Source organism: Stenella coeruleoalba (assembly GCF_951394435.1).
Source record: "Stenella coeruleoalba genome assembly, chromosome: 15".
Classification (NCBI taxonomy): domain Eukaryota; kingdom Metazoa; phylum Chordata; class Mammalia; order Artiodactyla; family Delphinidae; genus Stenella; species Stenella coeruleoalba.
Genome location: NC_137161.1, coordinates 86,514,591 through 86,537,902, shown reverse-complemented (window position 1 = coordinate 86,537,902; position 23,312 = coordinate 86,514,591). Strand labels below are relative to the sequence as shown.

Genomic DNA, 23,312 nt, shown 5'->3' with positions numbered 1-23,312 from the left:
GCCCGCGCGGGCCGAACCACGGTGACCATCAGAATGGGGAAAGGCGGAATTACAGCCGCCGCGGTGAGCTTGGGCGTAAGTGATTAAAGCACCTCTCATTCATTTTTGTATTGCGCCAGGCAGTCGTCCCTCTAGTAGCCTTAGCCTTCTCTGGCTCTCCAGGAATTCCGTTTGTGTTTTGGAATCGCCCATTCTTTTGCCCAGTCAGTAGACGAGTCTAAAAGCCGACATGTGGAGGGGGAACTTAGTAACGTAAGTTGAAATATTTGGTGAAAGACTAAGATATCCTAACCAAAATAGTTTGTTGAACTTACAGTTTCCTCTAGTATCAATTTTTAAGTAAATGATATTTTCACGCACTTCCGTTTACTGAGATGATTTCTGGTACCTCCCTGCGGCTTCACAAATAGTTTATTCCTTTATCGCGGGGCCCGACGGGAGAAGGAAGGGAGTGGCTGCCATGTTGGAGGAACCATCTGCTACTTTAGGTGGGGTAGCGTAGTTCCCAAACAGTTTGTAGATTGACCGAAGCAAGTGTGGTGATTAGAGTGGAGCACGCACTTGTCACAGGGGCGCTGTCGGAATCGCTGGTGGGCATATTTTTGCCCTGTGAGGTTTTCTGGGCGCGCGGGGAGGCAGCAAGGCGTGGGCGCCCCCCTATCCCCTTGGGCGCCCCGCCGCACGCACATGGCCCGGCGGTAGGCGCGCGGTGCGGCCTGGGAGAGTCGGAAGCGCGACGAGGCCCGGCGAGGCAGCAGCGAAGGGCCATGCAGGACGCGGAGAACGTGGCGGCGCCAGAGGCGGCCGAGCAGCGGGCCGAGATCGGGCAGCAGCAGCCGACCGCCGAGCCGCCGCCGGGAGAGGAGCCGGCGCGGCCCGGCGCGCAGGAGGCGGCGGGCGGCGAGGACGAGGAGGCTGGGCCGGGGCCTGATCTGCCGGCCGAGCCCGCGGCGGACGGGGAGGAGAAGGCCGACGCGACCCACGGCGTGTCCCCGCCGCCGCCCGAGGATCCCCCCACCCCGGCCGCGGGCGAGGCCCCGGCGGGGCAGGCGCGGGACTCTGCGTCCGAGACCGGGTCCGAGGGATCGGGCGGGGAGCCAGGCGGCGCGGCGGAGAACGGCGGCGCGGACGAGCCCTCCTTCAGCGACCCCGAGGACTTCGTGGAGGACGTGAGCGAGGAAGGTGAGGCGGCGGGGCCGGTCTGCGCCGAAGTTCCCGATCCTCGAACGCGGGAGGGGTGCCCGCCCTCTGCCTGTCGCCCCCACGTAGGGAAGGTTTCCGTGAGCGCCTGGATCTTGTTTTCTCCAAAAGAAGAGAAGGGCAGGGTGGAGACAACTTGGGGAACCAGCCACTGGCACTGCAGCCTGGAGTTTGGAGGGTGGTGAAGGCAGACGGCGTGCACGCGGGAGCCGTGGTCGAGTGTGCAGTGGTGTGGCCATTAGGGTCGAGCCGAGCTGGACACTCCATGTGCTGCACGGTCTCGGGTGACAGTTCTTCGTCTGCAGTCTGGGTGCCCCGAGTGACCCGCCAGACTTGTCAGAGGCCTGAGACTGACTCGGTGCCGACTCCTTAGGGGTGGATGGACGCTGTCCCTCGGGAGTGGGGAGAACAGGGTGGCCAAGCTGGGTTCCTTTGCCCCCGGTGTCCCACAGCAGCGTCTACCCCCAGAGAGTTCCTTAGGAGGACAGTTTGAGGCCGGCTCTGCCCGATTCCTGTTTGTGTCTCTCTTTTCCTAAGTCTGTAGGCATACCGTCATCCTTCTGTTGGCAAATAATTTTCTCGAGCTGTAGGATTGATTATCGCTTACTTTGCCTTTCTCTTTGCCTTGGTTCGACTTACATGCATTATTTCTGCTTTTTGCCTGAGAGAGCCTGTCTCCTAAGGTGACTTCTGATGATGGCTCATCTCATTTGTTTTTATGTTTGTTTTTAGCCATTTTATCTTTCCAGGCTGGGAGCACATAAGTGGATTCCTCTGCATATTGACCACCTTATAATAAAATGGGAAAAATGAATTAGACACCACAGAGGTAGCCAACTATACACCAGGAAGATAAGATGTTACCGCTTAAAGTTAGCTTTTTTGGAGATGTGTCTGATCACTCTGAGAATGAGTCAGAATAATAAAGGATATCACATAAAACGATAAAGAAGGTTTAGAGAACCAACAGAGTTGTTTGCCTTTGAAAGATAAATTTATTTTTTAAATTTTTATCAAATGCTTTTGGTTTTTTTTCCTTCCAGTTTTACTGAGGTGTAATTGATGTACAGCACTGTATAAGTTTGCAGTGTACTGCATAATGATTTGACTTATTTGAAACATAATTTTAAAGGGCTACCTGTTATTGTCACTGTTGTCTTTATTTCATGAGACAAAAAACATTTCAGCCTGAAAAGCAGGAAAGGCTCCACAAGCTAGTGAGGACTTGGGAGCCGCTGATCCAGTCAAAGCCCTTCACCTGTAAGAAAATGTGTTCCCTGTGGAGTAGGTTGCTGGGAATTGACAGAGAGGCTGTGTTTCTGGGCTCACCCCCTTTCCCCCACCCCCCCAGCCTAGACCAGTGTTCTTTTCTTACCACACCAATTTATCTTCTATTTTAAAATTTGAGTTTTGATTTTAAACCCTATTTTGAGCCCTTAGGTGTTTATTCACAACTAATTTTTTTTAAGCATTATTTGAGCACACCTAATTTACACAAGATTTCTAGTACGTGACTTCCGATGTGTGACAGGATACTGACGTGAGCACAGGCCATTCAGGCTAGGTGACTGCTGGGAGGGCCTTTGGAAGCCCTTGTCATCCTGATATTTTGCCAGAGTGACCTGTGAGTCTCCTGGTCCTGAGGAGCAAAGACTGAGCAAGCTGTCAGTTTTCTTGAGGCCAGTAGCTCACATATGTTTTCTGGTACACGAGAACTGCCCTGTAGGGTCAGAAAGTGATGCTCAAGATGTTGGTTCTTTTGAAAATGGGCTGAGTCTCATGACGAGCCCTCTCGTAGGTGCCGCAGCCCCAGTGCCGTTGTCTTGCCTCCTTCCTCTTTGAGACAGGTGAACTCTCACACAGTTGCATCTTTTTTTTTTTAATTAATTTATTTTATTTTTGGCTGCGTTGGGTCTTCGTTGCTACACGCGGGCTTTCTCTAGTTGCGGTGCGTGGGCTTCCCATTGCGGTGGCTCCTCTTGTTGCGGAGCACGGGCTCTAGGTGCACAGGCTTCAGTAGTTGTGGCATGTGGGCTCAGTAGTTGTGGCTCACGGGTTCTAGAGCGCAGGCTCAGTAGTTGTGGTGCGCAGGCTTAGTTGCTCCGCAGCATGTGGGATCTTCCCGGACCAGGGCTCCAACCCGTGTCCCCTGCATTGGCAGGCGGATTCTCAACCTCTGCGCCACCAGGGAAGCCTGCACAGTTGCACCTTAATCAGTTTAATTTTTCAACTGCCTTTGGTGCTTGGTCAAGCAAATATGTGATAATGGTTTTAACTAAGTGTCTTCTTTGCTACTTAGTCTTGAGAACTGTTTCTTTCTTTATTCCCTGTAGTCAGAGTGGGAACCTGACTGTGTGGGCTGGTAATGATGAAGGAAGTGTGTTTCTTCCTGTGTAGTCACTATGCTTATTCCCTTAAGGGTGTGTGGGTGGGTTCTTCTAAACCAGACACAGTTTGTAGAAAAGCTGAGCTTTTTATGTTTGTAAGTTTGGGTCAGGCATAACAGGCCTTGTCACTGTTCAGTACGTCAGCTTTAAAAGGAACCCAAGGGTTTGACTTCAGTCTCTGCAGGGAAGATGCGATGACCTAATCTGTCTCTTCTCTTCTTTCTCCTTTTTGCTTGGCCTAAATTTTAGCTTCATTGAAATTTAACTGGCAATTCTTTTATCCAAGGTAACATTTTCAGTATCATTCGTTAAAGGTGTTGAAGTTTAATTAGAGATAGTTTATAACAGGGCTTGCCTCTGGAAATTAAAGGACTTTTTTTCTTTTTTGAAGACCTCTTAACCTTTTTAACACAAAAGTGAAGAAAATTCATCTAAAGTTTTGAAAATGAAATACAACAAAGAATATTTTCTGACATGTGTCCTGTATGGCATGTTGAAATACTTGAGTATCGTGCAGAAATTAGAGTGATGATTAGGTTCCAGACACATAGATACCTGAGTAACAAGCCATTGTTCCTCAGCTGTTGTTTAAAGATTACCTTGTGCACTCATTTTGCCTGTACAGACAGTCCCCAAGTTGTGATGGTTTGGATTACAGTGGTGTGTAAGTGGGTTTATCAGGAAGTAACCCCACTGTAAATCAGGAAGGTCTGTATTACCAGCGTAGTTTCGTGTGGTGAGTGTGCTTTGATGGCAACCTTAAAGATGTCTTTCTGTTCTAGCTCCTAACACGGTGCCTTGTAATCTTATAGCTTTCTAGACAAGCTGGCTAACTAACTGGGATTAGGATTTGTACAGAATTTGTGTTAAAAAGAGGAGGGTTTGCTTTTTTCATCTGATACTCCACTTACCCTCCGAGAGCCCATCTGCAGCAGCCAGTCCGGCATTTCTGTTGGTGCTGGGGCGTTAGGGTCAAAAGGACTCCAAGCCTGAGCCAGGCCTCGGATAAGATTGCAGCGGGCAGCCCCAGATGACACTGAATCGCCCGGAAAACAGTAGGCCTCCAGTTGGCTTCGCAGACCTGTTTGCATTGATTCCTCTGTGTTTCTATTTCCTAGTTCGTTTTACACCTATCTTTTCTTCTTTTTCTCTTACTCTTGCTGACCATTTTATGGAAATGAAGCAATTCTGAGAAGTTTGAACACTTAAGATTTGGGTTCTTTGATCTTAATTTTAAAAGCGGGTGGCATGAACATAATAGGTTTTGAGCTTTGGACTGAAGTTATGAGAGTGAGTTGATGTTGCTTACTGTGTTCCAAGCACTGTTCTAAGCGTTTACAATTTAATGTCTGTATGGCTGGTGTCTCCCGGTGATACTGCGAGGTATTTCGTCGAACTGGAGACACCATCGCCTGTAAGATGCATCCCTGTTTGCTTGCTTTCCTGAGCTTCTCTAGTCTGTAGTCACCTGGTTGAAGTACCATTCTCAGTCCCGTGTTGTTTGCAAACAAGGCCGTTTCACGTAAAGAACATAGGGCGATGAGTTTGTTTTGCTGTAAACTGAAGACAGTGCCTGGTGGTGAATTTGTGATGGCAGTGGGTCAGAGAAGGCCATTCCTAGCTCACTTCGGGGTTTCTCTGATTTCTGGTGAAAGGCCATCCTCTTTTTTGCCTTCTTCATTATTAAAACCTCTTTGAAAAAATTCATTTAAAATCTTCCATTATTGCCAGAAGTCAGTTGACATATCTTGACTGTTGGTGGGAGTGTAAAGAGTTACAATATTTCTAATTCTTTCCAGTTTAAATTTTGAGTCAAGCCAGGGCTCTGATTTCTTTTGCTCACAGTGAAAGCATTTAGATTATTCACTTTTTGCTTTTTGGAAACTTGTTCAGTGTGCTAACCTAGTGCATTAACTTGGTCAAAAAAAGTCATTCGACAAATCTTTCACTTGTACAGAATTACTGGGAGATGTACTCAAAGATCGGCCACAGGAAGCAGATGGAATCGATTCCGTGATTGTGGTCGACAATGTTCCTCAAGTGGGACCTGACCGTCTGGAGAAACTCAAAAACGTCATCCATAAGATCTTTTCCAAGTTTGGGAAAATCACAAATGATTTTTATCCAGAGGAGGATGGAAGGACAAAAGGGTGAGTCATGTTCTCCAGCACGGAAGTGTCACTTGTGTTTTCTTGGTAGCTGACAGACACCGTGAAGATGGTCGTGTGCTCAGGAGCGCACTGTGAATGCGGGAGCATGGCCTCCCTTTGGCACTTTGGTCGCATTTATCCAGGCCGCCCATGGTCCTCGGGGTCATTGGAGGGAGGGAGAAGGAGATGCAGTGTGGTTCTTGAATTAGGTATTACAAGGTGGCCGCTATGCTTTAAGAAATCAGACCTTGATCTCTTCTTCATTGAACAGTTATTGAGACAATATACATCCTGGGTAAAGGGACCGACAGATCTGAAAGTTGGCGAGATTTCAGGAAAATTTGACGTGGTATTTTATTGATTCTAAGATGTGCTTTTTTCCCACATTTGTCATCTCTGAAATGGAGATACTTAGAATCTAGGAGACATTGTGTCATTCCGTGGTAACTTTTTTGTGGCATCACCTGAAATACTGTATCTTTTATTTATTTTTAAATGTATTTATTTATCTTTGTCTGCGTTGGGTCTTCGCTGCTGCGCGTGGGCTTTCTCTAGTTGCGGCAAGCAGGGGCTAATCTTCGTTGCGGTGTGCAGGCTTCTTATTGCAGTGGCTTCTCTTGTTGCATAGCACGGGCTCCAGACACGTGGGCTCAGTAGTTGTGGCACGCGGGCTCAATAGTTGTGGCTCATGGTCTCTAGAGCGCAGGCTCAGTAGTTGTGGCGCACGGGCTTAGCTGCTCCATGGCACGTGGGATCTTCCCGGACCAGGGCTCGAGCCCGTGTCCTCCGCATTGGCAGGCGGATTCTTAACCACTGCGCCACCAGGGAAGTCCCTGTATCTTTTAAAAATGGTAGCATGAGGTATGCGTCTTGCAGTTTGCTCTTTAAGTTCAATACTAGGTTTTTGTGCTGGTGAGTGTAATTCTAGTCTCCTCCTTGTGAATGCTCTGTGCTCTGTCATATCGTATGGCCGCTGTCCGTTCCCATGGGTTGACTGTTTTGAACAGCGGCTAGGAACAGCCTAGTGTCTGTCCTCTTCTGAACACAAGAGAGGGTTTGGGCTGCATGAAGTGTCCCTCTTCAGAGCCACTGGCCAATCCCCGATTATGCCTGAGTGTCGCTACCAGTTTACGCTCGACCAGCAGGGATGAGAGTTCTGTTTGTTGCTCCACAAACTTGTCAGACTTTCACCGTTAAAATTTCATAAAAACATCAGCCTCTGGGTCCAGGCAAAATTGTCTTTTATGGGACAGGAATGAGAAGGTGGTATAAACTTAATTTTTTTTTATTTCAAATTTTGGAAACTACCTAGAATAGTTTTAATTTCTTAAAAAAATTATCACATGCAGGCAGTGCTTCATACTTTTTCTATTTCAGGAACTAGGTGGAAGGATAACCTTTTTTTGAGCAGTTGCTTGTGTTATTTTTGTTATAATGAAACATTCTCTGAGAGCCTTTGTAATTTTGCCTGTAATACACAGTATTAGACTACCCATGTTTTTTTAAATAGTTTTGTTGAAAGGTACTTGACATACAGTAAAATCGGATACTATCCATGTCTCTTTAAACAGTTTTGTTGAAAGGTACTTGACACAGTAAAATTGGATAGTTCTACAGTGTACAATTTCATAAGTTTTGGTGTATGTATACACCCATAAAACCATTACCGTAGTCGAGGTAAGGAACATTCTGGTTAATTAGCTGTTCTATAATTTCTGATCGTGTACTTAGAGACTTTGGATCTTTGCTAGGATTTTGTTCATGTTTAGAACTGTTCTGCTAGGGATCTGACTGCCTCCGGGACACGGCGGGAAGACAGGTCTCGGATACTCGTGGCGGGTGCGAGCCCTGTGGAGGGCTGGGTGTGTTGAGCGTGCCCTGCCTGATCTTCACGTCTGCACTTGTGCAAGTTGCCCTCTTTCTCAATTCAGGTATATTTTCCTGGAATATGCATCCCCTGCCCACGCTTTGGATGCTGTGAAAAACGCCGATGGCTACAAGCTCGACAAGCAGCACACGTTCAGAGTCAACCTCTTCACCGACTTTGACAAGTGAGTTCTGACTCAGCCCAGGAGAACCTGGGCATTTTCCTGAGCACGAACGGCCAGACGGTTCTGCCCCGGGGGCACTGGGTGCTTAGTGGTCTTCTCGGTAGCTGCATCCTCCCATCAGACCACTGCAGGACCATTTCGCATCCCTGGCCAGTAGCACCCCCTGACCACCAGCGTCCCCTCACCGGTTGTGACCAATCAAAACCTTGTCCTTTCCCTCTGCGGGGAGGGCAGGGGTGCAGTACTGCCTGGGCTTGAGAACCACTCAACCTTGTAATCATCATCGTGTTGCTTCTCTTCCAGGTACATGACTATCAGTGATGAATGGGATATTCCAGAGAAACAACCTTTCAAAGACCTGGTATGTTGTATAAAATCTATACGTAATGGCAAGAAATGGTGGCTAGCCTCTTGGCTTGAAGTGATGTATTCCTTAGGAGTTAAAGCTGCTGACTGAACTGGTCAAGTCTCTTAAGAGCAACAGTTATGTATTCTTTGGTTAAAATTAATGAAATGTTTTAAATCCCTTGCCTTTGGTTCTGTTTCTAGGGAAACTTACGTTATTGGCTTGAAGAGGCAGAATGCAGAGATCAGTACAGTGTGATATTTGAGAGTGGAGACCGCACTTCCATATTCTGGAATGACGTCAAGGATCCGGTCTCCATTGAAGAGAGAGCGGTGGGTATTTGCTGCCGTGTGGGGACTTACCTCATGTTTCCTTAACAAAGAGGAGTTTGGTGGCAATTCCCTGGCAGTCCAGTGGTTAGGACTTGCGCTTTCACTGCCAAGGGCCCGAGTTGGATCCCTGGTCAGGGAACTAAGATCCCGAAAGCCACACGGCAAAAGAAAAGAGGAGCTTGGTATAAGAGCAGGTGAGTGTCACGTGCTTTGAGGTTACGCCTCTGAGAACAACTTCTATTCTTCCAGCTTTGAAAGGCGTCCTAAGAAGTGGTTAGGCTTCTTGTGTGTTCAGCTAAAAGCTTGAGGAGTGTATTTGTTGTAGACTTTGGACTCTTCGTGTTCGGCGGACTCTTCGTGTTCGGCGTTTTGTTGTGTTAACATCGGCACTGATTCTTTCCACAGAGATGGACGGAGACGTACGTGCGTTGGTCTCCTAAGGGCACCTACCTGGCGACCTTTCATCAGCGAGGCATTGCTCTTTGGGGGGGAGAGAAATTCAAACAAATTCAGAGATTCAGCCACCAAGGGGTTCAGCTTATTGACTTCTCACCTTGTGAAAGGTAAGCTGTTCGAAAATTGCAAATGGAGTCGTGCCAGCCTTCTATGGGCAATTTTTTCAAGCTTTATTCTGCAGTAATTTTAAAGTTAGAATCGAAACATTATAGGAAGAGTCCAGAGGACTCCGTGTGCTCTGACCGCAATTCTCCAGTTAGTATTTTGTTGCATTTGCTTTATTGTTTCCTTTCTCCACACATCTGCATAAACTACATCATCTTGCATAAGGGACTTGCGTATCTGCTGACTTTGGTATCGACCGCGGGGGGGCCTGGAACCAGTCCCCTGTGGATACTGCACGTGACCATCTGTTCTCTTTACCTTGTTGTCTTAATTAAAATCCAAGGAAGAGAAAGTATGAGAATTCCACATCTCTCATTCCGCTCGTGCACACAGCCGACTTTTGTTTGTAATCTGTTGGATCATTCCCTGTCCTGGTTTTATCAGGGAAACTTTTTTTTAACATCTTTATTGGAGTATAATTGCTTTACTCAGGGAAGCATTTTGAGGTGACCCTTGGAGCACCCTGGTGCCGAGCAGGATGAATGGTCTGTGCCACAGTGGCTCTGCTCCGTATTTCGAGCGGGGTCTCCAGGCGGGAGGACAGGGTCGGGAGAGCCTGGGGTTGGAGGAAGTGCTGCTTCCACGGGTCTCGGCTGCTGTTCTGGCGGCCTCGCTTGTGCCTGGAGTGTCTCCTTCTGGAGCGGAGGCGTGGACAGGTCCTCGCCACACCCACACAGCTGTGACCTTCACATGAGAGGACGTGGAAGCGTGCAGGAGATGAGGAGGTGTCCCCTCTGTTGCAGGTACCTGGTGACTTTTAGCCCCCTGATGGACACTCAGGATGACCCTCAGGCCATCATCATCTGGGACATCCTTACCGGGCAGAAGAAGAGAGGTTTTCACTGTGAAAGCTCGGCCCATTGGCCTATTTTTAAGTAAGTGGACCTGTGGTAGCCAGTGGTGACCTCTCTGCGGCCTTTTCTTCGTCGATGAGTCTGGCTCTGTTCTTCTTTCTAGGTGGAGCCACGATGGTAAATTCTTTGCCAGAATGACACTCGATACTCTCAGCATCTATGAAACTCCTGTAAGTGATTTATTTGATTATCTGAAAGTGAGCTGCCCCGTCAGTTGCTTGTCAGCTCCAGTAGCTTCTCAAGGACGCAGTGTTTTCCCTTAATTTGTGGTGCAGCCAGAAGGGAGAGAGACTAGTTCTGTGCCTTTCAGTTGCTCGGGACCTGGATTTGGGTCTTGAATCTGCCAGCCCCCGCTTCTGCTGCCGCAGGGGGTTAAGGATGGGAGTTGGTGAAATGGGCTCTGGAGATGTGTACTTTGCTGCTGTGCGTGAATTGTTCCATTGTGATCTGTCACCCTCTGCTTACACTGCTCCCTCGGCAAGCTCACATTGTAAAAGGTTGTGTGAACCACTGAGACATTGGCATGGTTTAACTCCATTGTAACCTTGTTTTTCCACAGTCTATGGGTCTTTTGGACAAGAAGAGCTTGAAGATCTCTGGCATAAAGTAAGCGAATCTCTTGGCATGTGGCTTTTGCCTCCCTCCTCCAGCGCTCGGCCCCTGCACAGTTGCAGAGGACGCTGGTGCTTTGTCACCCTAGTGCCAGGGTGTCACGGCAGGCTTGTGCCTGCTGCCGCGCACTGTGTGTTGGCGGCCCCCGTCAGCATTCCCCGTTCCGGCACGTAGGGGCCTCTTGAGGGCCTCCTTCCTTTCGTGGTTCTGCCTTGGAACCAGAGACTTGGGGGCGCAGTCTTTGAGGAAGAGGGATCTCCACTTAGTTGAAAGTCTCTGTGTCTCTCTGGTGGTCTGTGCCATGGGGTTTGCGTGGCCTCAGTGAACTGCAGCTGGTTTTCTCTGTCAATGAGGAGGCATTTTTTTTGTTGTTGTTGTTGTTGTTGTTTTTGCAGTACGCGGGCCTCTCACTGTTGTGGCCTCTCCCGTTGTGGAGCACAGGCTCCGGATGCACAGGCTCAGCGGCCATGACTCATGGGCCCAGCCGCTCCGCGGCACGTGGGATCTTCCCGGACCGGGGCACGAACCCATGTCCCCTGCATCGGCAGGCGGACTCTCAACCACTGCGCCACCAGGGAAGCCCTGGAGGCACGTTTTTATTTACTTGAAATCTCTGGGGGCAGTGAAGTATCACCAGTGCAAGGACATTCACGCTTCTTCTTATTTTTATGTTTACATTCTTGGGCAAAACGATGGCTTCTAATTAAAAGTAAAACTGGGCATTAATTCTCAGTAAAATGCAAAAGTAAAGGTGCTCTTCACAGGTAGGAGCTCGTGGATTGTTCGTTACAGCGCTTTTTAGGGTAATGTTTGCAGTAGCGAGAATTGCACTAATTCTTCTTTAATCCTCTTATATGTTTTGATTTGGGGTTTTCCCCCTTTAGCCCCTTAACGAATCTTCAGAAATTATGTAGCTGGGTCCATCGGCCTAAAGTTTATTTTACTTGCCTCGTGGTTAAGAGTTTGAGTGGGGTTTCAGAGCTTGGGGATTGAATCCTGTGACCCCTGTGCGACAGTGGGTGGTATTATCAGCACCTGTCTCTCTCCTGACGGCACAGTGTGTCTACAAAGCCCCCGAGTTGTTCTGGGGACGGAGCCCATGCTGGTGAGCGCTGGCTGCTGCTGGTGTTCTTGGGGTACCTGCGCCACCGCTGAGCTTTCACACAGAGAACGAGGTCTCTTGTTCCCCGCTCTCACCATTTCTTAGCCAGTCCTTGGAAGCATTTCATTTTCTTTGTTCTGCAGAGACTTCTCCTGGTCTCCCGGTGGTAACATAATAGCCTTTTGGGTGCCTGAAGATAAGGATATTCCAGCCAGGGTAACGCTGATGCAGCTTCCTACCAGACAAGAGATCAGAGTTAGGAATCTATTTAACGTTGTGGACTGCAAGCTACATTGGCAGAAAAACGGAGACTACTTGTGTGTTAAAGTAGATAGGACTCCGAAAGGTACCCAGGTAAGTGGATGCCAGTGGGCAGGGGTCATTCCTTCTACAGCTCAGTTCTGTTTGGAGGGTGTTAATGGATTTTTTGGTTCAAACTCATGACTTATTTTCACACCCACCTAACACCGAAAGTTAGCTGGTGTGTCATAGCTAGAGGTGTTGTCATATTCCAGCTGAGGAGTGACATGTTTTTCTGTAAAACTTTGAGTGGGTGATAACATTCATGTAGTTTAGAGTTGACGTAGGTTAGCGTTCACAAGAGAACACAGGGAAATCTCTAGGCACCCACCTTCCTTCACTGAAGGAGTTAAAGTGAGTAGGTTGTTTCCTTTTAGAGTTTCTCTTTAAACACAGGGTAGCATGCTTGACGCAGTTCTGCATCCACACTTTCTGTTGGTTTGCATCAGTTAATATTGAACTTATCCAAAAAATTGCATGATTTTTTTCCTTCTAATGGAAATATTCCTCTTCCTTTTACCAAAAAAAAAGTTCTTTTAACTGTACAGCTACTGGATCTTATTGCATTCACACAGTTGTACAAGTTACCGCTGTCTTAATTCCAGAACCTTTCCATCACCCCCAAAAGGAACTCCACACCCATCAGCAGTCACCGCCATTCCTGACATCCTCTAATCTGCTTTCTTGCTTCCTGTCTCTCTGGATTTCCCTCTTCTGGACATTTCATGTGAATGGAGTCGCACACTATGGCCGTTTGTATCTGGCTTCCTTCACTAAACGTTTGTTCAAGGCTCATCCAGGTTGTGCATGTGCCCGTCCCTCATTACATTTGTGGCTGAGCAGCGGCCATTGAATTGCGTCATGTTGATCCATTCAGCTGTTGATGGACACTTGGGGAGTTTCCACCTTTCGGCTGTTGTGAATAACACAGCGCCCACTTTTTACACGAGTGCATCTTGAAGCGCGCTGCAGGATGTTCTGCTGTTTTGAAATAGTTGGATCAGCCCTAGTCAGTGGGCCTTTATGGCACTGCAGCTGCGATGTGTATTCTTGGACCTGTCTGTGCTTGAGATGACCTTTCGGGCAGGTCTTGAATAGAATCTGGGTTGGGGGCGGTGGGATCCGATAGTTCTCCAGAGACTGTACCAGTTTCTACCTCCATCAGCTTTTTTTTTTTTTTTAAATAAATTTATTTATTTAGGCTGCGTTGGGTCTTCATTGCTGTGCACAGGCTTTCTCTAGTTGTGGCGAGCGGGGGCTACTCTTGTTGCGGTGCGCGGGCTTCTCATTGCGGTGGCTTCTCTTGTTGCGGAGCACGGGCTCTAGACATGTGGGCTTTAGTAGTTGCGGCACACGGGCTCAGTAGTTGTGGCTCACGGGTTCCAGAGCACAGGCTCAGTAGTTGTGGTGCACGGGCTTAGTTGCTCCGCGGCATGTGGGACCTTCCCGGACCAGGGCTCGAACCTGTGTCCCCTGCATTGGCAGGCGGATTCTTAACCACTGTGCCACCAGGGAAGTCCCCCTCCATCAGCTTTTGAGAGTTCTTGTTTCATCATTTTAATCACTACAGATAGTCATATGTCTTTACCAGGAGTATATGTTTAATCTTTCATTAAATTCTTAAATTGCCCTGTCTTCCTCATGCTTTCAGTTTCCAGAATGTTACCCCTTTCCTTTTCTTTTTTTTACACAGGGTGTTGTCACAAATTTTGAAATTTTCCGAATGAGAGAAAAACAGGTGCCTGTCGATGTGGTCGAAATGAAAGGCAAGTCCCATTGTCATTGTCCTGTGGTTGAGTTCACCTGTGTGCTGTCACGCGTACCCTTAAAGCTCTGTGTGAATTCATGGCCCAGGTAGAATGGCCGAGACTCGGAACCTGATTCACAGTGAACGGCACCTGGCTCGAAGTTACAAAACACGCACGTGTTTAGGGTGTTGTCCTTTCCAGCTTCAGTCTCTTAGCTTTTCCAGTTGCCAAGTGAAGTGATGCCTCCTGTTTTTCCACACCACGCGAACTGCTTATATAGCAGAGGAACAGGGGTTCTCACCATTTTCCACACTTGGGAGAGAGTGTGAAGGGCAGGCCTTCATCACATGCCCAGTGACGGCAGCCGAAGGACTTGTGCTCTTACGTGTGAAAGTTCTCAGTTTAATAGAGGTGTTTTGTTTTTTTTGGTGGGTTTCTTTGGACTCATGGAAACTTCAGATGCTGTGTTTCTGTCTTTAGGTGGAAAATTTAGGCTGTATTTTCTGTTTTGCTGGGGAGAGGAGGAGGGGAAGGGGGTGAAGTGGCCGCGCTGCCTGGGTAGAGAGGCGCGTGAGCCCTTGCGCCCAGGGCCGCGGCGAGGAGTGTGGGGAGGGTTTGTCCACAGGCTGCACTGCCCCTGGCCTGCCCCTCCCCACCCCTGCGGCAGGACGGGGCGGGGCGCAGGGTGCTGTCCCTGCTGGCCGGGCGGCTCCACACAGGTGCAGCGCGCTGCCTTTGCTTCTGTGCTGCTCTCTGGTCCTTTGAATGAATTTAAGAATTTGGGGCATTTCTCTGGTTGAATAACTTTAACTGGTCAAGAACGTTCTGTTCCTAAGTGACCAAAAGGAGCTCACCCTTCTTCCCGGTCTTAGAACCCATCATAGCCTTCGCCTGGGAGCCAAACGGGAGTAAGTTTGCTGTGCTGCATGGGGAAGCTCCTCGGATATCGGTGTCTTTCTACCACGTGAAGAACAATGGCAAGATCGAGCTCATCAGTAAGTAGGTGGCTTGCGCCCGACTCTCGGGACAGAGCTCGGTCGTCGCTCCGCGCAGAGCGCTTGGTAGGACAGGTGCGGAGGGTCACGTGGGCCGGTGGCGGTGGTGATGGCCCCAGAGGGAGTTTGTTGCGAAGGATGGGCCTTCTCTGCACTCCCGCGGGGCCCCTGTACTTCACTGTTCCGGAGTCCTAGCCTCTCCTCTTGTGGCTGCAGCTGCCCGCTCTGGGCTTGGGTCACATGCCCGCCCTCGGTCTGCTCCGCCTGGAAGCCCTGTCCCCCCTCAGGACAGGCTCCTCGCCCCGCCTGGACAGCACCGGGGCTCCCGCTCCTTGCTCTCCTGTCCTGGGTCCTTAGTGCCGAACTCAAGGCGGGTCCTCGTTCGCTGCCTCAGCGTTTCTCGTTGTGAGGACTGAGGGGGGAGGCCTCTTGCACCCACCTCAAGGGTGAGGCGCCCTCAGGGTGTGCTCGCCCCACGCTCCCCGAACCTCACCCAGGGCTTCTTGCCACAAAGGCAGGGGGGTCATCCCAGTACCTGACAGGGACTCCTGTGCCCTGGGAAGAGCTCTTCCTGAGAGATTTCTGTAAATCAGGTTCACTTCCTGAAGTTTAGCAGTATTTGTGGTAGAATCCTTTCGTGGTGTTATCAGTTGGCTGTCTACCACAAAATTGACTGTTATTAATTCCCTGCGTTATGAAAGGAAGTAGGGGCAGCTGAAGACTTCACGGTCTCTCGTTACCAAGTAGGTTATAAAAGAGCAAGTACATGAGCGCCTCTGCCTTCCGAGTGCCCCGCGGCCCTGCCCCCCCGAAGGGTCCGTGTCGGGGTCGTCGCACGCACTCCCGGCCTCCTCGTGGTGGGGACTGTAGGGCACGCCTGCCAGCAGCGTTCTCTTTGCTTCGTCTTGGTCCGAGAGTCGTGCCGCCCCCGCTCAGGGTGATGCTGCCTCCCCAGTCTGCCCCCCTCCGCGCCCCGCTCCTTCCTCCTGAGTGGAGACCCCCAGGGCGAGGGCCTGGCTCTAGCCCTTCAGGAAGTGAGTGGCTTGGAGAGATGACGGAGCTGAACAGCTTGTTAGTTAGAAAGGCGTGAGTCACTAGAGGGTGGAGTTTAGGCTTTTCGGGGTCGCATGCCTCTGAGAATCTGATGAAAACTGGATTCCTCACCCTGGTGTTGAGTCCCTGTGATAACACTAACCGTAAGTGGAGTCTCCCATCCAGTTACATTGTCAGGTACCTTGTTTTGAACGTAAAATGTTATTTAAGATAGTATTGCAGCTTCAGAATCCCCCCTGCCCTTTCTTCTTTTTTTTTTTCTTTTTAACTGGGTCATAATTTGAGGTGTACTGAAGGTGATTTTCTGACCTGTTTTCACAGGTAGCCAACAGGTGTGGTACCTCCACAGAGTTGTGGTGTATACACCCGTGGGGCGCAGCGAGAGCCCACTGCCGGTCCTCCCGTCTGCTGCAGGCTGACCTCTGACACTTTCTTTCCTTTCAGAGATGTTTGATAAGCAGCAGGCCAACACCATCTTCTGGAGCCCCCAAGGGCAGTTCGTTGTGTTGGCTGGTCTGCGGAGGTGGGTTTCTGTCTGATGCGGGGGGCTTTGGTGTGGGCTGTGCAGAGACCCTGGCCCCGGGCCCGCGCCCTGGTTCTGAAGGTAGCGATGCTGGTTCTGCGCAGATGCGGTGGACGGGTTCTCCCACAAAAGGGTCGGCCCGTTTGGGTGAAGCGCTGTGTGGCGTCTCCATCCTGCTCCCCAGACGCAGGCCAAGACCAGGCAGATTAAAACGGCCTGGCCGCAGGCGCTTTCGCCGCGGGCCTGGAGGACAGGTCTGCGTGGTTACGCAGGACCTCTTGCTGGCGATCCCGTCACCATGTTGTAAGGTCCGTGTCTCCTTGTAGGCAGGATGTTCAGTCAGGCCGCGAGCCCGTCTTGTCCTCTGGTTGGTGCGACCACGAGGACCTGGGCGTTACCCTCGCCCGCTCCCCCCTTAGTGCTGTTTCCAGCGGGACGTGTGCAGCGCCTGCCTCCGAGCGGCAGGACACCCCGTCTCAGCGTAGGTGCTTCTTGCCGTGGCTTTGGAGGCCTGGCCTCAGACAGCCTTCCCTCTGAGAATCATCCCAGCAGACACGACGGTGCTCGTGTGCCCTGTACATCCTCAGTCCCAGCATCCTTACGAGGTCATCGCTGTGATGATTTCCACGTCGGTGATGCGGTGGTGGTTAGGGGACCCCGGGCTCCCGCGTCTGGCCTGTACCCTCGCCCTGGAGCCGGGGGCGGGCGCGCACGGCTCCTGGAGAAGGCCCAGCGTGCTGTCTGCTCCCCAGCATGAACGGCGCCTTGGCCTTCGTTGACACCTCGGACTGTACGGTCATGAATATCGCGGAGCACTACATGGCCTCCGACGTCGAGTGGGATCCGACTGGGCGCTACGTCATCACCTCCGTGTCCTGGTGGAGCCACAAGGTACGGGGACCCGGGGGGCCTCGGTGCCACGTGGACCGGGCCGTGGGGGAGCGCGCCCAGCGTGGCATCGCATCACCTCCCCGCCTGCGTCTCATCCCGGCGGGCGATGCGGGTGACCCACTTGAGCTCCGGGCCCGGCCCAGGCCGCCCAGAACCCCTCCCCCCAGAGCCCCGAGGGCAGCCAGCCTTCTCCACGAACAGGGCGGCATTGTTTCATCTCTCTTCCTAAGTTAGAGCGCGTCTCAGTCGCTCCAGTCGGAGCCGGGCCGCCCACATGGCCGCTGCAGCCAGAAGGCTTGTGGAGTGGGAATCAGGTGGCGCCGCCTCCCGGCTCAGCCAGCACCCACCCACCGCACTGCGGGGCTACACCAGCTGCCCGCTGCGCGGCTCCCCGGTGCAGGGTGGGTCTCTTCTGGTTCGCACGTGTTTTCCCAGCACAGTATTTCCCTCTTGAGGGCTTCCTGCTTCGGACCGTCAGTACTCGGTCACCCAGCCCGTTAGGTCCTCTGTGCAGCGGCCTCTGACGGCACAGCCTTTGGCTGCGCGCGTTTCCTGAGTGGAGGCCACACTGGCCCCGAGCGCCCGTGCTCGCTCCCGCCTCGTGGCCTTTGCGTGCGTCCCCTCCCTGGAATGTCAGCTCACGTAGGTGCTGTGCTTCCTGCCATTCAGGTGTCACCAAGCGTGCGTCCGCAGAGGCTCCGCTCCCCGCCCAGTCCCCGCGTCCTCTCACCCCGCTCTGTGTTCCATGGTGCCCAATGACAGGCGCTCACCTCAGCCGTTGTTACGAGGTCCTTGTCCCCTTTTCCCGCTGGCATGGAACTTTGCAAGGACAAGGGCCTTTTCTCCTGTTCTGAGCTGTGTTCCCAGCATCTGAAACTGCTCAGCCTTCAGTCAGGATTTGCTGTCTGAATTGGGCTGTGAGAAAACGTTTGCCGTTTCTGTTTTTAACTTCTTGAAAACATCATCGTCTCTGTCTTTAGCAAAAGATTTGAGGATGTGTCAGTGGAGGTAGAAACAGGATTCTGTGATCGCAGGAGCAGGTGTGGCACCGCCAGTGAGCGGGCTTGTCGGCCTGGGGCCTCCCTGAAAGGGCATGAAGCTGTCTGTGCACGGGCACTTCTCTGGGGAGAGGCCCATATCCTCTGGGGCCTCAGGAGAGATGCATAGCCTGAGGTTTGCAGGGCTCAGCATTTGTGTCCGTACAGATCACGCTCTGTAGCGTCTGGTTCACACGTTCAGTGTTCTCAGCTGGTGGTTCAACTTGCTGAGGACTCTGCCTTGTCTTTACTGACTGTTGTTATTGATTGAGGTATTGACAGTTGAACCAGCTCGTGCATGTTTACAGACCAATTAGGGCAATTCTGTTTAACGAAGTGATGAAGTTTTAGGAACACGGGCTTTGCAAATGTCACTGGAAACAGCGTCTTGAGTAATAATCCTTGCGTTCGGATCAGGATATGTGGACCATGCCCGTGTCGAGTTTGTTCAGAGGTCGCCTCCGTGAGGCCTACCCTGACACTTTACAAACCTTTTAGACGGCTGACCACGCGGCGTTAGCTGCTCCCCGAGTGCTGTCTGCAGCGGGAGTCACCAGAGCGTAGCTTGTGGCACTGCCTCCTTTATCCAGCGGAGCCGTGTTTGGTGACGTGGTTGATTTCTGCTTTGTTAGCCCTGTTCCTCGCTGCTGCGCACGCTGCACTGTCCGTCAGGTACATGAGTTTAGGTGTCTCCCAAATGCCAACGACGTTGTTTGGCAAATTATTGGCTCCCGAACAGTTGTTGAACGTAATGGTTAATTTTGTCACTTCTGTCAGCACTAAGGATTCCAGGGCCTCTGCCTCCTGGTGTAACGTGGTGCAGGGGGCAGCTCAGCGGGGCCTCTGCTCTCTTCCAGGTGGACAATGCCTATTGGCTGTGGACGTTCCAAGGCCGCCTTCTGCAGAAGAACAGCAAAGACCGCTTCTGCCAGCTGCTGTGGAGGCCTCGGCCCCCGACCCTCCTGAGCCAGGACCAGGTCAAGGTCTGGTTGTGTCTTCGTCAGGTGTAGGCACGTGGGGGCGACGGACGCTGAAAGAAGCAGCTGCTGCTTCCTGTTACCGTTAGGGTGATAACGAGTGAGGAGTAGAAACGTGACATTTATGGGGGACCCTGTGAAGAGACGCAGAACGACTCAAGAACCAAAAGGAAAAGAGTAGCTTCAGAGCGGAAACAGATTTTCACGTTAAGGCCACGTCGGTACCGTTCCAGGGAGTTCGCACAAACTGGGGCGGGATGAGAAAGGTGGCAGGGGCAATTAAAAAGTCCTGCTGGGATTTACGTAGTGATGGAGAAACACGCCGATGGTATCAGGACAGAGCTAAGGGAGCGTGTAAATCCCAGGGAAGGAGGACAGGCCGCCGACGTGCGGACGCTGCGTTTGAGCAGTCTCGGAGGCCACGCTTTGCTCATCATTGAGGAAGTCGTTCCACTTTGGCAGCTCTGAGGATTACATTTGTGGTTCTTGCTTTGAATGTGTAAATCCTGAGTGACTTGTCTTTGTTTCAGCAAATTAAAAAGGATCTGAAGAAATACTCCAAGATCTTTGAACAGAAGGACCGTTTGAGCCAATCCAAAGCCTCAAAGGTTAGCCTTGTCCCCAGGCCTGAGGGAGGTGCCAAGGGTCATCCCCTCATGGCAGAGAAGGCCAGCGCCAGGCCATGGGGACAGACTGGCGGGGGCGGCTCTGTGCCACCGGGGCCCAACTGTGGCCCTCGGGTGGCTGGCGGGTGGTACGGGCCACGTTAGAGGCAGAAGGCAGCGAGCAGAGGTCCCAGCTTTCCTGCCCCGAGAGTGTCTGTAGAGTCCTTATGTCATCCCGTCAGGTGGGCCTACTGCTGACCGTGCTTTCATTTTCATTTGGGTTGAGCAAAATTATGACAGCGATGCGAGTTGTTAGTTCTGTAAGGTCTCCGCAACTCTACCCACAGGAATTAGTGGAGAGAAGACGAACCATGATGGAAGATTTCCGAAAATACCGGAAAATGGCTCAAGAACTCTATATGGAGCAGAAAAACGCACGGCTAGAGTTGCGAGGAGGTAACTTTGTCAGCCAAAGATACACTCTTCAAAGCGTGTGGTTGAAGTGTTTTTCCTTTTTTTATCTTAATTTCCCAGAGTTTTCAGAAAACATCACGTGTTGCCTAAAGATTCTTAAAAAGAATCTTTCAAAGAAGACTGTGGCTTGCGGTATCTTAGTTCCCTGCCCAGGGATTGAACCCAGGCCCTGGCAGTGAGGGCACCGAGTCCCGAACACTGGGCGCCAGGGAATTCTCTCTTTAAGAGTATCTTAAAGGGAATCTTTAAAAGACTCTTGAAAAGCACTGAGAGGTTCTTGCTGCCTGCAGGCCAAGGCCATAGTCCTTTCTTTGCAGGGGACCTTGCTGTGTTCACATCGGCCTCTTGGTGGGTGCGGGGCGCGCGCACGTGTGTGTGTGAATGTGTTTCACAACTTTTCGCCCCACATCTGCACACGGTGTGACACACACACCCCCGCCGCCCCCTGCAGGTGTGGACACTGACGAGCTGGACAGCAACGTGGACGACTGGGAGGAGGAGACCATCGAGTTTTTTGTCACCGAAGAAATTATTCCTCTTGGAAACCAGGAGTGATCCGGGAGCACTGTGGTGAGCCTTGAGACGGGGAGCACACGGTGTCCTGTTTGCACTTCATTCCTGGTCTGCTCTCCCGCAAGTCAGAAGGCAGCTCATGTAAGGCGCTGAGTGAAGCCCAGTTGCCGGTACTCAGGGTTAGCCACGTCCTTGCCTGTGAGCTGTGAGGGGTCCAGTGCAGACCCTGGGTGTTCGGAGCCTTGCATCTGAGAGCTCTGGGCCTCATGCTCCCGTAAAATCCAGCAGGCCTTGGCCATGGGTGAGAGGAGGGCTGGGGCAGGCACTGGTGGTTGTTGCCTGGGGAAGAGGAGGGGGGCTTTGCTGGGCGAAGGCCTCAGGGTGTCCAGCAGAAAGGTGGGCCTCACCAGCCGCAGCACCCGTTCTGGTCCGTCCCTGGTTGGTCTGAGACAGGAGCCTCCAAAACCCCATCAGGTGGGGGCTACCCTGGTGGCTCAGTGGTTGAGAGTCCGCCTGCTGATGCAGGGGACACGGGTTCGTGCCCCGGTCCGGGAAGATCCCACATGCCGCGGAGCGGCTGGGCCCGTGAGCCATGCCCGCTGAGCCTGCGCGTCCGGAGCCTGTGCTCAGCAACGGGAGAGGCCACAACAGTGAGAGACCCATGTACTGCAAAAAAAAAAAAAAAAAAAACCCCGTCAGGTACAGCCGGAACGCAGGCTTCAATAACAGAGAAAAGACGTGGCGGCTCTGGACCTCAGAGCGGACATGTGTGGGGGGAGAGGAGGCCCGGGGCTCCGTGTGCCTCGGTGTCCGGCCGTGCTGCCTCCGCGGCGGGGAGAGCAGGGCCGGGGGCTCCGCGTCCAGGCTGCTGCTCGTCTGCAGGCGCCGGGCCGGCGTGGTCCCTCCTGCTTCCTAAGGACGTGTGCCGTGCGCTCACCACGTGTGCTCGCCTGGGGCCGAGGCCGCTGCTGACCACCTGATGTAGTTCCCTTCTTACAGGACAGCGAGCGGACAGTGTCCCCTTGTTGCAGCGTCACCGTGTGTTGTGCTGGAACCGAGGTCATCCTTTTGCGGAAAGCCTGCCCACTCCTGACTTTTCACCTGCGCTTTCTCTCGCCCGGGCTGTGGCCGCGCCTGGGACTCGCCGTCTCCATACGTCGCTGTGCCTTTCAGCCCCTGGTACCCAGGGTGGGGGAGGTTTGCCAGCGCTGCTCTCAGTTTTCTCTCGCTGGGTTTCTAATTGCACCGAAGACTGGGCCCTGCCTCACATGGCCAGCGCCATCCACAGCCGTGCGGGGCCCCTCCAGGGCTCCCTGGCCGCCAGCAGGGAAACCGCTTGGGGCACCAGCGCGTCCCCCGCCATTCAGGTTGTGACAGGTTCTCTCAACAGGCTGAACGTGGAAATAAAAGCAAACCTATATGAAAAAGCTGTCTTTCTCCTGTCTTTGAACGTAGATAGCGGCCTTGACCTTCATGCTTCTCCCGTCTGCCACAGTAGCAGCCGCCGCTGGGCTCAGTGCATCCCGCGCTGCGCTCGAGAGGCCAGGAGGGGCCCTCAGCCTCCCTCGGGGTGTCCTGCTCTGCAGCTGAGCTTTGAAAAGTGATGCGTCAGCCCAAACACAGTTTCTTCTTTTTCAATTTTTTGTTTCCTGTGCTTGTGGTTCACCTGATGAGAAAGAACCCTTTAGCCTTTTCCTCAGCTACACAGGTTTGAAGACTTCCATGGACAGTTGTCACTTTAGCCACTAGTACGTGGTCCTGTTTGAATATTTAACTCTTTCCCCCGCGGAGGAGGGAGTGAGCAAATCCAGGTAACTCAGCTCGTTTTCACCTGCAGTGTCCTGCTGCCTTCGGTGCCTTGTGAAACGGCAGCTTCTTCCACCTCTGTCTCTTTTCTCTCCTGGAACCTGAAGCTTAGTTTAAAAAGCAGCGAAGCACGGAACAGGTGCGCTTGGAGCTCACAGCCGTGACCTCTGTGTACGGTGGACAGACCTAAGACGGCCTTGCGGGGCAGGACAGGCAAACGTCTGCCCCCGCGGCTCGGCCGGCTGGTGCGGAGCGGCCTCGACCGGCAGCGGCCCCGCTACCTGGCCTCGCCCGTGTGAGCCGGCGCTTCGCGTTCTTCCTCTCTCGGGGCCTGGGCTTCCTCTGCGGCCCCTCATCCTGCCGTGTAGCTCATCCTCGCGCCCCCTCAGAGTCACAGCAATTCCTGTTTCCTTTCACGTTCTTTAAACTTCACTGTGTCGAGACCTAGTTTTTCTAATTTCTTGGCAGTAAGGAGGAAAAGGCACATGGCTCTACCACGTGAACAGATTTTTAACAGAGCTTTTGAAAGATTAACTTTTCACTGTTTTAAACGGGCTAGTTGTAACTTTTACATAGTTTGTGAATAAAAATTTCTTAAGCAATTGTGCTGGCATTGTCTCTCTTTTTCTGTGAACTGGGTGTCCCACGGCCGGCCCTTTGTAGAAGAATTTCCCCACCCACCCGGGGGAGGGGCAGGAAGAGTGTCCCCAGCTTGGGCATCGGGGTGGGTGCCGG

General features: G+C 52.0%; 1 protein-coding gene across 2 annotated transcripts; it reads left to right on the top strand.

Moving 5' to 3' along the window:
- Positions 1-471: 471 nt before the first annotated feature.
- Positions 472-23,127, top strand: EIF3B (eukaryotic translation initiation factor 3 subunit B). Of its 2 annotated transcripts, none has more exons than XM_079944252.1 (19): positions 472-1,182; positions 5,545-5,737; positions 7,669-7,788; positions 8,092-8,149; positions 8,338-8,466; positions 8,872-9,029; positions 9,831-9,962; positions 10,045-10,111; positions 10,501-10,547; positions 11,799-12,009; positions 13,649-13,721; positions 14,576-14,698; positions 16,196-16,274; positions 17,027-17,165; positions 19,060-19,179; positions 19,710-19,787; positions 20,132-20,240; positions 20,710-20,828; positions 21,771-23,127. In XM_079944252.1, exons 1-18 carry the CDS (start codon positions 768-770, stop codon positions 20,811-20,813), a joined length of 2,355 nt encoding a protein of 784 aa, XP_079800378.1. In that variant the 5' UTR covers positions 472-767; the 3' UTR covers positions 20,814-20,828; positions 21,771-23,127. The 2 variants fall into 2 exon arrangements, with proteins under 2 accessions (XP_079800378.1, XP_079800377.1); XM_079944251.1 differs by having other exon boundaries at positions 473-1,182; positions 19,060-19,185.
- The last annotated feature ends 185 nt before the right edge of the window (positions 23,128-23,312 follow it).

Excerpts from the sequence above, each read along its gene's own strand:
- EIF3B (XM_079944251.1), top strand. The coding sequence starts at position 768 with ATGCAGGACGCGGAGAACGTGGCGGCGCCAGAGGCGGCCGAGCAGCGG. Across the intron at positions 1,183-5,544 it reads GGAGGACGTGAGCGAGGAAG|AATTACTGGGAGATGTACTC; the intron begins GTGAGGCGGCGG and ends TCACTTGTACAG. Across the intron at positions 8,150-8,337 it reads AACAACCTTTCAAAGACCTG|GGAAACTTACGTTATTGGCT; the intron begins GTATGTTGTATA and ends TTCTGTTTCTAG.